We start from the raw sequence: 12391 nt of genomic DNA on the forward strand, positions 1-12391 counted from the left end.
CCGAGCGGTGTGCTGTGGCACGGCGTGGCACGGCGGAAGCAACGGCTAAACGTCTGCAGCGAGGTGAAATCCCAGGCGTCAGCGTTATTGGCAACCTGACCGCGCCATTATTCAGGAGCCTGTTGTGCATGAACAACAAATTAACCTCGACCCCCAAAGATCAGTCCGCTGTGACGCGCTGTGATGACTGCAAAGTATGACTGCAATATGGCTGTCTCTGGGTTTCATTTGCGTTTTAAATGTGCTAAAAAAAAAACTCTGTAATGTGAATGTTTCTGTGCTCTCTCTCAAGATGTCTACTCTAGAGCAGGTTGGAGAGGAGGTGGTCGGACAAGCTCGCTGCCCCTTCGAGTCGCGGCAGTCGAATGTTGGCCTCTTCGCCGGTGAGTGGATGGTGGCAAAAGAGCAACACGACACCTGCCTTTATCTTTGCCAATATTCCAGTGACATTTATACAAAGTTCAGCCAGTCTTATTGTGGTCTCGCTCCTCCATGAAAGGTCAGTGGCTGATTAGACACAGTGAAAATAGCTCCCCTCCCTGAGTCAGAGATGGGGGGAAAACACACCAGGCAAGGATTCGTGCAGAAAATGTTCAGTGGCTTGATGAATAAAACACTGCGTTTTGGTCACACTTCCAGGTGGGGATTTCTACTCCGCTACCATGACTGATTTCTTGGCCAGCGACGCAGTGATCTACCGCAGCCTGGGAGAGAGCAGCCCCGTCTTGCGCACCGTCAAATACGACTCCAAGTGGCTTCGAGGTGAGATGTGTGACGCGTCAAGTGACACGGTTCACCCCCGCCCCCGACACCACAAAATCTCAAATCCTCCCAGGTCACCTCTTGTAGCAGACAGTTACTCATGTGAAAAGTACAGCAACTAAAAATGATGCTTGGCTTTTTTTTTGCCGCTTTGTTTCTCCCAGAGCCCCATTTCCTTCACGCCATTGAGTACGGGAACTATGTGTACTTTTTCTTCAGCGAGATTGCCGTGGAGTACACCGCCCTAGGCAAGGTATGACCAGCCGGCCGCAGAGAGAGAGAAAGGAAAGCCCCTGGCTACACTTGTCTAAGTGATTGAAGCCCCTGGAGCCAATGCAGTTGCACCACAACGTACGATACAAAATGTCCTTGTTTTCTTTCCCCTCTCCCCTCCCTTAATCCACGTAGGTGGTGTTCTCCCGAGTGGGCCGCGTCTGCAAGAACGACAACGGCGGTTCTCCGCGGGTTCTGGAGCGCTACTGGACCTCCTTCCTGAAGGCGCGGCTCAACTGCTCGGTGCCGGGCGACTCCTTCTTCTATTTCGACGTGCTCCAGTCCCTGACCAACGTCATGCAGGTCAACCAGAAGCCGGCAGTGCTGGGCGTGTTCACCACGCAATCTAACAGGTCTGCAGTGCAGCAAACACACATTCCACGTATATTACAGCGACTTGATAAAAGTCTTGAGGAACAACTATCAAAACTTCTGTAAGTTAGGGCCTTAGCCACCATCTCTCATCGTTAAAGTTGGATTCAGTTGCAGCTCGAGGCGAATGCAGTGTTACCACATGCCGCGCAAAGCTGCTCAATGCGACTGACTCATCAGCGGATATGAGAAAACATAAAAGCGGCCTTGTTGCGGTTCGCTATTCCAAGGGGGTAGGACATTAGGGGAAGAGGGTGTCCGTGTCTAAACATAGTGCAGGTTAATTGGGTTACGCAACAAAAGAGACGGTCTCTGTGGCCCTGGACTCTTTATTTATTTTTTGTTCTGTTCAATTAGTTATGAGCAGACAAGAGAAAAGAGCATTTGCTTCAAAGCAGTGTTTACATCAGGAAGCGGTAAGTGGAGAGGGATCTAATGGCCGTTAATGCGTCATGTGTTTGTCTCTGTGTGTGTGTGTGTCTGTGTGGATATGTGTCTGTGTGTGTTTGCGTGTGCAGCATCACTGGCTCGGCCGTGTGCGTGTTCTACATGGACGACATCGAGAGGGTTTTCAATGGCAAGTTCAAGGAGCAGCGCAACAGCGAGTCGGCATGGACCCCCGTGCCTGAGGAGATGGTGCCCAAGCCAAGGTGAGATGGAGGACAGAAGAGAATACACACACACACATACACACACACACACACACTCACACACACACACACACACACACACACACACACTCACTCCTCCCTCAACATCACTCCACACCGCCTCGAGAGCTTTTGAGACGCTGTATGAGGCCGACCAGGGACCCGGAGACGCTCATCATCATGTCCTCCGTCCGTCACTATTAATAATTCTTCTCAGCGCGCGGACAGACTGTCGAGGCCGGGTAGGGGCTCCGGGGCCAGCCAGCCTCCACTCTCCATTGATTACGAGATCATTCCGAGGGGGGGAGGGGGGCCTTTCATTTAATGAAGGCAGATGGTAGATGGACCATATTTAATAGGAATCGCACATGCTTCGGTGGGCTAAGGCTAGCGAGTCTATTGAGTCAGATGTTTTCCCGGGGCTCAGTGGGGGTGGGAGAGGGCCGTAGATGGACAGCGCTGATTGTGCTCTCCGCACGGCTCTATCTCTCTTGCTTTCTCTGCCTCTCATTTTGTTTCTTTATGCATCTTCATGTCTTCATTCTCCCTCTATCTCTACTCTCTATCTCTCTACCTCTCTCTTTCTTTGTCTGTCCCTCTACTCTCTATCTCTCTATCTCTCTACCTCTCTCTTTCTTTGTCTGTCGCTCTCTCACACGTAGGCCTGGCTCTTGTGCCGGTGACGGCCCAGCTGCGGCGTACAAGTCCTCCACCACCTTCCCAGACGAAACGCTGACCTTCATCAAGTCCTACCCGCTGATGGACGAGGCGGTACCCTCCGTCAACGACCGACCCTGCTTCACGCGCACCACCAGCAGGTAAGCTGCCGCGCCTCGCCACGTCAAACCCCACCCCCCCACCCTCCTCTCACGTGCCGCCCATCACGCACGGCACTCGTCTGCACCTGCCAGCTGCTCAGCCGGCTGCACCTCACCGCGCGCCGTCCCCAGCATTCTGACAACCATCTGGCCGAGCCTCAGAGCCAGTGATTTTAGAGCACAGGTATCCTCACATCTCCGTGTCTGCACCATCCCCCATCATACACACACACACACACACACACACACACACACACACACACACATACACACACACACGCACGCACGCTCCCCCCCCCCCTCCACACACACACACACACATAAACCCATCCACCAGTGATTTTAGAGCACAATTATCCACTCACATCTCCATGTCTACACCATCACCCACTCATCCCATCACACCCGCACACACACACATAACACACATAAACCCATCCACCAGGAATGCTCTGAGAAATGGCCAACTGTGACGAGGTGAGCTTGGATGTGCTATTCACAGCCTTACTCTCACTCGCTGGCTCAACAGATTTTGCTCCACTACCACTCCCACCTCCCTTCCACCCCCACCCACCCCCCCACACACACACACACTCACAGACAACCACCACACACACACACACACTCATCTAAACCCATTCATGCCCCGCAGAGACAATGAACTGGCAGTGGAGTCTGAGAGTGAGTGTGAAAGGCAGTACAAGCAATCCTGTGCTGAAAGTCAAAAAGTTACCATTGCTATCAGACGCGCCCAAATCTCACTCACCGAACCATACCTTCCTCTCCCACGCATGTGTGCGTATGTAGATTCAAGCTGACCCAGCTCGCCGTGGACACCTCAGCCGGGCCTTACAAGAACCACACAGTGCTGTTCCTGGGCTCGGAGGACGGGCACGTGCTGAAGGTGCTGGCCAGCACCCACGCCAACACCACCTTCAGCACTCAGTTGCTGGAGGACGTCGACGTTTATAACCCGGCTAAGTGAGTACCAGCCAACTCTGAATTACCTCCCTGTGTGATGTTCAACTCTCAGCAAGCAGCATGTCGGTAACAAACGAGACAAGGGGAAGGCTGCTAAGCAACGCTAATTTACCTCGGTCACGCTGCCCTTAACGAATGTTTGATTAGGTTCTTTTGGCTCTGCTGAGAAGAAAAGAAAATCTAAAATGTATCTGACAAAGTCACTTTGAAACTCTTTCTAAGGTAAATGAATAAGACAGTTAACCGCTTAAATTGACCGTAGCGTGGGGAAAAAAACAGTTCTTGGTCTAACTGGGACATAAATTAAGCCCCTAAATTGGAACACATCGCAATAACTCAAATATTGCTGCTGCCTGCAGTACCTCTCTAGGGTATGAAACCAGTCTAGTTTGTGCTTTCAGTCCTACTAATGAACATGCTATAGATTAAATGGTACATTTGACTGTAACTAAACCCAAGAGCTCGGCCCTCTGGTTGCTGCTGAGTGAGCTCCGTGGCTGACGCGTGTCGCTGTCTGCTCTGCTGCCCTGTGAAGGTGTAACGTCCAAGGGGAGGACCGGCGCGTGCTGGGCCTGGAGCTGGACAAGGATCACCACGCTCTCTTCGTGGCCTTCTCTGGCTGCGTGGTCCGCGTGCCCCTCAGCCGCTGTGCAGACTACGGCTCCTGCAAAACGTAAGTACAGACGCCGCGACTACTGACGTTGATCTCAAAACAAATACATGTAGTGAATACAGATAGCTAATGCAGATCTCAGCTTGTGTTAATATACTGTAGTGAAGGCCAGCTGAAAGCATTTGTTCTAGAATCAGGAAAACACAAGTACTGCCACTAAACGAAGTCCACAATCTAGAGTTTGTGCAGATATCACCACAACATATCTGGCAAAAGTGTACACACAGCAAACCTATTGAAGGTGACTCGTGTCAACATACACTATGCACATAATATGGATATCTGACTCTGGAAGGTCTGACTAATCAAGGTCCATCTTTCCCCATGTGTGTGTGTGGGGGGGGGGGGGTGCAGTTATTAAAGTTCAAAATATAGCCCTCAAAGGCTGCGTTCCAGTTCAGTACTGGTCGGAGGGGTATATTTATAGTCATTTGCCCCGAGTTCCTAACCCCTACCCGCAGTGATTAGTTTATCCGACTGGGGACATATATCTCCCATAGCATGACAGCCTCTCACTGCGAGGTCTTGGAGGAGCCCCAGCGGCGTTTACACAAAGTGGAACCATCTGATTGGACGGAGGCCAACAGTGACCAGATTTCTTTTTCTTTTTTTTTTTACTTCCTTCAGTTTTTTTTCTCCTCTTCTCTTCTCTCCGTGCTTCTCTTCTCTTCTTTCACTGGAGGAAAATGAAAAGGACTCATTTCTACTTATGCAAGCCATGAAAATCCCTTCCCAGAGTTCGTTAAAGACAGCGGAATCACGCTGCCGCTGTGCTGAAACGGATTACAGCGCCACTAATCACTTAACACTTATGTCAGTCTCATCTGCTCCGAGCTTTCATCCAGCTTCACAGTTTGTCCGACATCAACCAAATCACGCTCCACGCAACTCTTCTTTTCCTCCCTCTCTCTCCTTCCCTGCCTAGTTTTCAGTCCTTATTTACCATTTTTTACGATACTTTTCATTCTTGATAATCCATAACTGATTGCGGCAAAATCATTAAATTGATTACTCAATTTCAACGTGACAGCACAGTGGTAGGTAAAGTGCTTAGCGTGGCCTCTTGCCTCACAATGCAGATCTGGATTATCGAGCAGTTGACTTTTAGCCAGTTTACCCACTCCCACTCACTGCTCCAGCTTTGCCTTGGGGCCAGAGCCACGGCATTGCTCTGTCTAGTGACCTGGCTTAATACGTCTGGTCTGGGTTGCTTTTTGCCAAGTCATGGTGTCTCCGACCGCCTCTGGCATTCAGCCACTCATGTTTGTCCGTCTATCAGACTAATAACTTATTCAGCCACTCATGTTTGTCCGTCTATCAGACTAATAACTCATTCAGCCACTCAGTCACCATCGCCTGTTGGAGTCGGACCGAATTCAGATCACCACATTGACTCAAACGGCGTTGGGGTTTAAAGAGGAAGCGCTCTATCCGGTTCACGGGGCTGGAAAATGGCTCTTAACTGGGCTCTGTCATTAAAAACCACAAGATTTACAGAGAGAAAGTGAGAGGGAGAGGATCCAAACCAGTGTTTTTTCCCCAACCAGAGAAATTAGTGGACGTAGTCTTCTCAGTTGCCCGCCCATGAATTAATCCCATTAACAGAACAGGGAAAAATTGAAATGGCATCAAATAAATCTTTACAAAGAGATCATTTGATATTGATTTATTTTAATAAAAAAAAAAATCAGTCTTGTTCTCTCTCATTCTCATTAAAACAAGGATTAAAGAACATTTCAGAACTTGCTCTGATAAGATGGATAAACAAACACGTGTGTTACATCATGGAGTCACACAGGTACAGTTATAGTCAACAGGAACTCTGACAATGTCAAAGAAGACAGAACTGGTGTCAATAATATATATAAATATTATTGCGTTTCTGATTATTCCCAACCATTTGAGGCTTGAAACTTCATCATCATCATCATCATCATCATCATCATCATCATATTCTACTGGAATTACTGTTGGCTTTGCCCCTCTGTCAAATTGGATGGAGCAGCCGGTTCCAGACCTCTCCATCATGGCTCCAAGATGAAAAACATAACCTCTGACTATAAAAGATGCACACTGAAGGAGATCTATAATTTGTCTTTTAATGCTAACAGTGCTCGCTCGCTCGGTCAGCACTTTGTAAAGGCACAGAGATTATTTCTGCCCCCTCCCCAAAAAAGGACATCTAATGAAGTACACAAAATGGAACAGTGCAAAGTACTTGTTTTTGACGTACATTTTCTGTGTGGACCTGCATCGAATGGAACACCCTTCCCCAACTTTGTCAGCAACCACCCAGTACAGAAGCGTGGTGGAGGCAAGCCTACACCCTTCCTCCCAACCCCAGCGCCTTTCCTTCCCCCCAAATGAATTTCCTCGTTTTTTTTGGCAATCTCCAGGTCGAACGCTGTCTTCGAATCCCCCCTCCCGTTAGGAAAACCCGACCCGTGGCGTTTTGTGTGCTCTATCCAAACACTGCAACTGGCTGTGCCTGTCTGTTGTTTCTTGGCAGTGGCAGGAGCATCTGTAGTGCAACGCTGTTAATGGGTCAGTGGAGGAGGAGGGAGCCAAGCTCTCCCCGCCACATCTGGTGGAAGTTTACAAGTCCGTCTCTCACTCTCCTTCTCTCTCTCTCCCTCTCTCCCTTTCCTCTCTCTCTCCCTCTCTCTCTATGTATCCCTCTCTCCCTCCCTCTCTCTCCCTCCCTCTATCCCTCTCCCTTTCTCTCTCTCTCTCCCTCTCTCCCTTTCTCTCTCCCTCTCTCTCTCTCTCCCTCCCTCTCTCTCTACTCTGCTCTGTCTTTCAGGAGCTGCCTGTCCTCACGAGACCCCTACTGCATCTGGCTGAAGATGGGGATGTGCGCCACCGTGGCGCCTGGAAACAAGTGAGTTGTGCACACACACGCACACGCACACGCACACGCACACGCACGCACGCACGCACGCACGCACACACACACACGGACAGATGCATATGCACACAAGCTCTGTAATTCTCTCTACAGACACACACACACACATATGCACACATGCTCTGTCGTTCACTCTCAAATCTTCAGACACACACATACTCAAGCGCTTACTCAGACACGCACACAGCCTGTCACACATTTTCATAAACACACTCAAAATTACATGCATGAGGAAAGACACCACACTGTGGTATAAATCTTGTCCAATGATCTCAGCTATTATATGAGAAGAAAAACTATCTTCCATCTGTACAATACTGCACAATAGTGGCTTTGCAGCACTTATCTTTTGATGTAGTACATACAATTAGTTTGGTCGATTAATTGAAAAATTGATTCAAGTTAACATGGAAAAGGTTGGGCCGGCTGGCTAGGAGCATACGAGTTTAAATAGGCGCTATATATATATATTGATTGGTGTGCGCTGTCGAGAAGATCTGTTGCTCTGCAGCTCTATATCTGCAGAGGATTATGGCCATCCGTCCTGGCCGTCCATCTTGTTTGCTCATGAGTGGCAAACATTCATCACGTGTGCGATCGCATGGAAATGAAAGCCGGGGACCTCAGTCTGGTGTGTTTACAGAGGCAGCTGCCGTATTGATTCCCTGTGACCTGCGTATAATTTATTTATTCATTCATATGAACTGGAAAGAAGCCATTTGACACTCAGAAGTATTGATCAGACAGCAGCTCAGAACACTGAGATTGTGCAAGGTAAAGGCCAATCAATCCCTTTCGCTCGCTCTCTCTCTCTCTTTTTCCTACTCAATCTCTTTCTTTCTCTCTCCAATGCTCTCCCTCTTTCTATTTCAGAATTAGTATTTGGCTGTTGGGCCTTGTGCAGCTCTCTGCCTGTGAGTGGAATAACAGTGCTATTTGTTCTCCCAAATCGCTTCATAATACTCGGGGCCTTACTTTGAAAAGCATTGTTTCAGCACACCTATAAATCCATTTCATTGGCATTTTTTGGTTGAAAATCAGAGCCCAGAAATTGGCTGTAAACCTCGCTGTGAAATGCACAGCACGCCTGAGATGGCGCAAGTCTGTTTTCTGAGACCGGGATGAAACGAGTGTACCAAACAGATTTGAATTAATTATTACTCTTCCCCTCCCTCCATCCCTCTCTCTTTCCCTCCCTCCATCCCTCCCTCCCTCCCTCCACACTAGTGATGTTACAAATGAACCCGAGGCTTCGGAGCTTGTGTCGCGAAAATGAAGCACTTCCAGATGGAGCGCGTATCGAGGCTTGTATCGTTTTGCCGAAATGACGTCACTTGTGACGTCTGAAGCCTCATTTGAATCAAGTGCTTCACCAAGTGGTTCGTTCACTTTTGGCGGGACGCTTCGACTATACGATGTCCAAATTCCCATCTCGTATTCGTGGTTGTTGTTGTCAGTGGTTGGAGATTTAGCGGGAGTTGGAGATTTAGATTGTTTGGTGTTGTTAGTAGTATAGATTATTTGAGATAGAGTTATGGAGCCAGTTAGGAAGAGAAAGCTCCTTGATCCAGTTGCACAAAGCACTTTCGCCCCCTTTTCAGTGCCCTGCACTTTCACTGACCAGTTGGCCAAAAGCACTCTCACTACCCTTGGTTTTACAAAAGTACTGACCTGTATTCCAAAAGCACTTTAACTCTGTTCCAACAACATAGGCTACAGAATAGAGTAAAGATAATTAGCAGGCGTTTTTATCCAAAACATCGGGTTCAAATTCGCTTTGACAAGGCTTCGAAACTGTGTAGTAAACTCCTGTAAGTGACGTCGCTAACCGTTGTGCCACCATACAACCCTTTATTCCATCGGTCAGACTATTATTAGAACAAAGAGTAGCAAAGGAAAGCCTTTATTGTCGTTGTTTTCGCCTACAATGAAATTTGAATTAATGGAGGTACGTTTTCTTCACCATACGTTTGTGTGCATGTTATTTTAGCAGGCCTTGCGCACCACAACAAATTTAACAAATTCACTGTCCCGAGAAAATCTTTCTTACAACGTATTTTTAATGAACAGCAGGTGTCACTAGAGAGCGAACGACGCTTCGAGTAGTGAACCTTTTTTCAACACATCTGGCTGAAAAGCTTCAAAGGTTCATGAAGCTTCATTTCGCCATCACTACTCCACACCATCCCGATGATTCGAATTGCGCCCGCAGCAGATTTATGTTGCGTTCGGCAACGAGCGTACACTCGGTGCCACAAGCCCGGACCAAACTTCCGAGCCAAGCTTCACGAGGCCGGTGAGAGAATATTTGAAAGTAGCGGTCGTTACTGTTGCCTCCACCACTACTCTCCTTGACCTCAGGTTGGGGTGGAGGGGTGGTAAGAGATGGTGTGAAACATCTACCAAGAGCATGGCTCAGCCTCTCCAATGCAGCAGCTCATAAAAGCCTTAATGGGAGGCAGGGCTGCAAAGTCCGGTTGGCACAGGGCTGGGTGGCAGTGCAGATGGCACAGGGCTGGGTGGGTCTGCAGCGGGTCTGCTGGCCAAAGAGGGAGGGTGACCCATAGGTGAGGCCCTCGGTTCGGTGTCCTGTAACTGAATGCCTCACTGTACCGCTGGTGTCCTGTACCTGAATGTCTCGCAGTACCTCTGGTGTCCTGTACCTGAATGTCTCGCTCACTTGCCTCCCAGCTACTCTTGTTTTCGCACACTTTGTAACTCACACTGATTCTCGGTATCTCTCTCTTCTTCTGCTTTTCTCTCTTGCTCTCTCTCTCTCTCTCTCTCTCTCTCTCTCTGTGTCTGTCTTCCTCTTTGTTCTGAGGTGCTTCATACCCTCTGCTGTGGTGTAAAACGGGAACCGGAAGAATATTTTTGGTTCGAAGTTTAGAGCATATCTTCTTGTCAAACACAAAAAAGTTCCAGTAGTCAGGCAATTTTTTTTTGTATCTCACTGTGTGTGATCTGGGATTGAGGTCGTCTATAGAGGGACTGTGTGTGTTGAACAAAGGCACACTTCTTTCCCCCATCTTAATGGCCTTTAAATTGATTTGGTCAACAACGCAACCCCCCAGAGCCAGACACCGTCTAAATCTGGAGAACATGCTGATGCTACCTAAAAATACCACACTCATCACGTTAAATAAAACCCACTGAACGTTATTTTAAAAGCACACTTACGCGTCGTGTACATGTATAACCCACAGCCCGCTATAGACGTGAATATTTATATCCCCATGCGAGACAGACATATGCAACCCATGAGCCTGGCCCTGTTCCACCATGTGAAGCACAAACATATTGCCTGACAGCTCCATGTTTGGTACGTATATGAGAGACATTATATCAAGCGCATATGTGATGTATAGACATTATTCGTAATCGTGTAGCCGGCAGTTAAAAAAAAACACACAATAACAGTGGTGTATTTATACTTCAGTCAGGAACGAGAGGGTGGGTAGCGCATTCTAATTTGTGCGCTCCAGTCACACAGGGCACTTTGGTTGATTTTCCAGTATGGGGAGAAGGTGCCGCTCTGTGCCCGTGAAGCATCTGGGTAATAAATAGCACCCTGCTTGTGTGCCTTGTAAGTCGAGGCCGGCCTTTTTTTTTCTTCTTCTTCTCTGCGCTCAGGTTAATGGAAATGGCGAGCCGAAATCATTTCAGGCTGAAATGGCTGACTGGCAAGGAAATTGACTATGCAGAGGGTAAAAATAGAATAAGCCAGATCTGTGTTGGGGACCGAATGAATGAAGTGCTGGGGTGGCATGAATAATTAGGTTGATATACCTCTCCTCTGTGGACAGGCCGATGTTATGTTGTCAGACCGCTTCTGAAGAGTGCCATGTTTGTGTGTTTCCATTAGTGCTGGATGGAGTTGGTTATGAATGCAGATGTGATACTTGCTCTGTGCATCTCCCTTTCTCTTTCTTTTCTTTTTCGCTCTCTCTCTCTCTCTCTCTCTCTCTCTCTCTGAGCATCAGCTCAGCATATCTTTTATGTGTCTGTGATACTGACCTGATGAGCGACAGGGTGTTGATGTGCGTCAGGTGTGTGTGTGTGTGTGTGTGTGTGTGTGTGTGTGTGTGTGTGTGTGAGAGTGTGTGTGATGTGTGAGGTATTTTCATGAGCATGCGTCATCTGTTGCCAGCTGATGTCTCAGGAACAAAGGGTTTGAAAAATGTAGTGCCGAAATTGGTGCGAGATCGGCTGCTCTGATTGGCTGCTCTGATAGTCTTAATGGGTTAGACTGAGTCACAGGTCAAACTCATGGCAGAAATTAGATAATTATTATCAGTTTTTCTAAGAGCAGTGATGATTTGTGGCTGTTTAATCTTAATCTTCTGAATGGTTATCACCAGCAGTTACAGCTTCAGCCTCTCAAAAACCTAATTTATTGTATGCATTAGGTAGTAGCCCTTCTTTGCATATAGTTTTGTATTTTGTTCAAATTTAAGTTTAATTAAGTTCCAAATGCTGTCAGTGTATTCCAGATGACAGCCGCTCACTCTCATCTTCCATTCTGGGTTATCTGTACTGTATATACACAGCTCAAGAAAGATTTTGTGCGCACTAATCGAATCGAACTGAATCGACAATTGAAACTGTCTTTCAAATTACTTTACCTGACACTGGTGGTTCTTAAAGGCTTTCAGAGAATGTCCGATTAACCCTACAATATCACCCACCCTCAAAATGTGTATGTTTTGTGTACATATGTCATCATGGAGTATTGAAATATTGATGTGTTTTCTTTTCTTGTTTTGTTGTGTTTCCAAGGCAAGGGTTTGACCAGGACGTGGAGAATGGCTACCCGCAGTATCCAGACAGTTGTCATGGTGAGTTCAGATCAGTCGTTTTCAGTGATGGGGACTTTTGCTGTATGCCTTACACTCACCCCCTCAGATGTAGGTTGCTTTGTAACAGACACACAAAAAAACCCATGAAGTGCTTT

General features: G+C 47.7%; 1 protein-coding gene across 3 annotated transcripts in view; it reads left to right on the forward strand.

Annotated features, from left to right (window-relative positions):
* The window catches only part of sema6e (sema domain, transmembrane domain (TM), and cytoplasmic domain, (semaphorin) 6E), a 96294-nt gene that overhangs the window by 67890 nt on the left and 16013 nt on the right, over positions 1 to 12391 (forward strand). For all 3 annotated transcript variants that reach the window (XM_031577044.2, XM_031577045.2, XM_031577046.2), the window contains exons 8-17: positions 293 to 383; positions 640 to 762; positions 927 to 1015; positions 1171 to 1388; positions 1926 to 2057; positions 2720 to 2875; positions 3683 to 3856; positions 4392 to 4529; positions 7333 to 7410; positions 12217 to 12275. In XM_031577044.2, the coding sequence (XP_031432904.1) occupies positions 293 to 383; positions 640 to 762; positions 927 to 1015; positions 1171 to 1388; positions 1926 to 2057; positions 2720 to 2875; positions 3683 to 3856; positions 4392 to 4529; positions 7333 to 7410; positions 12217 to 12275 (1258 nt within the window). The remainder of the gene's footprint in view (positions 1 to 292; positions 384 to 639; positions 763 to 926; positions 1016 to 1170; positions 1389 to 1925; positions 2058 to 2719; positions 2876 to 3682; positions 3857 to 4391; positions 4530 to 7332; positions 7411 to 12216; positions 12276 to 12391) is intronic.

The sequence above is a fragment of the Clupea harengus genome, chromosome 11 (genome assembly GCF_900700415.2).
Source record: "Clupea harengus chromosome 11, Ch_v2.0.2, whole genome shotgun sequence".
NCBI lineage: Eukaryota > Metazoa > Chordata > Actinopteri > Clupeiformes > Clupeidae > Clupea > Clupea harengus.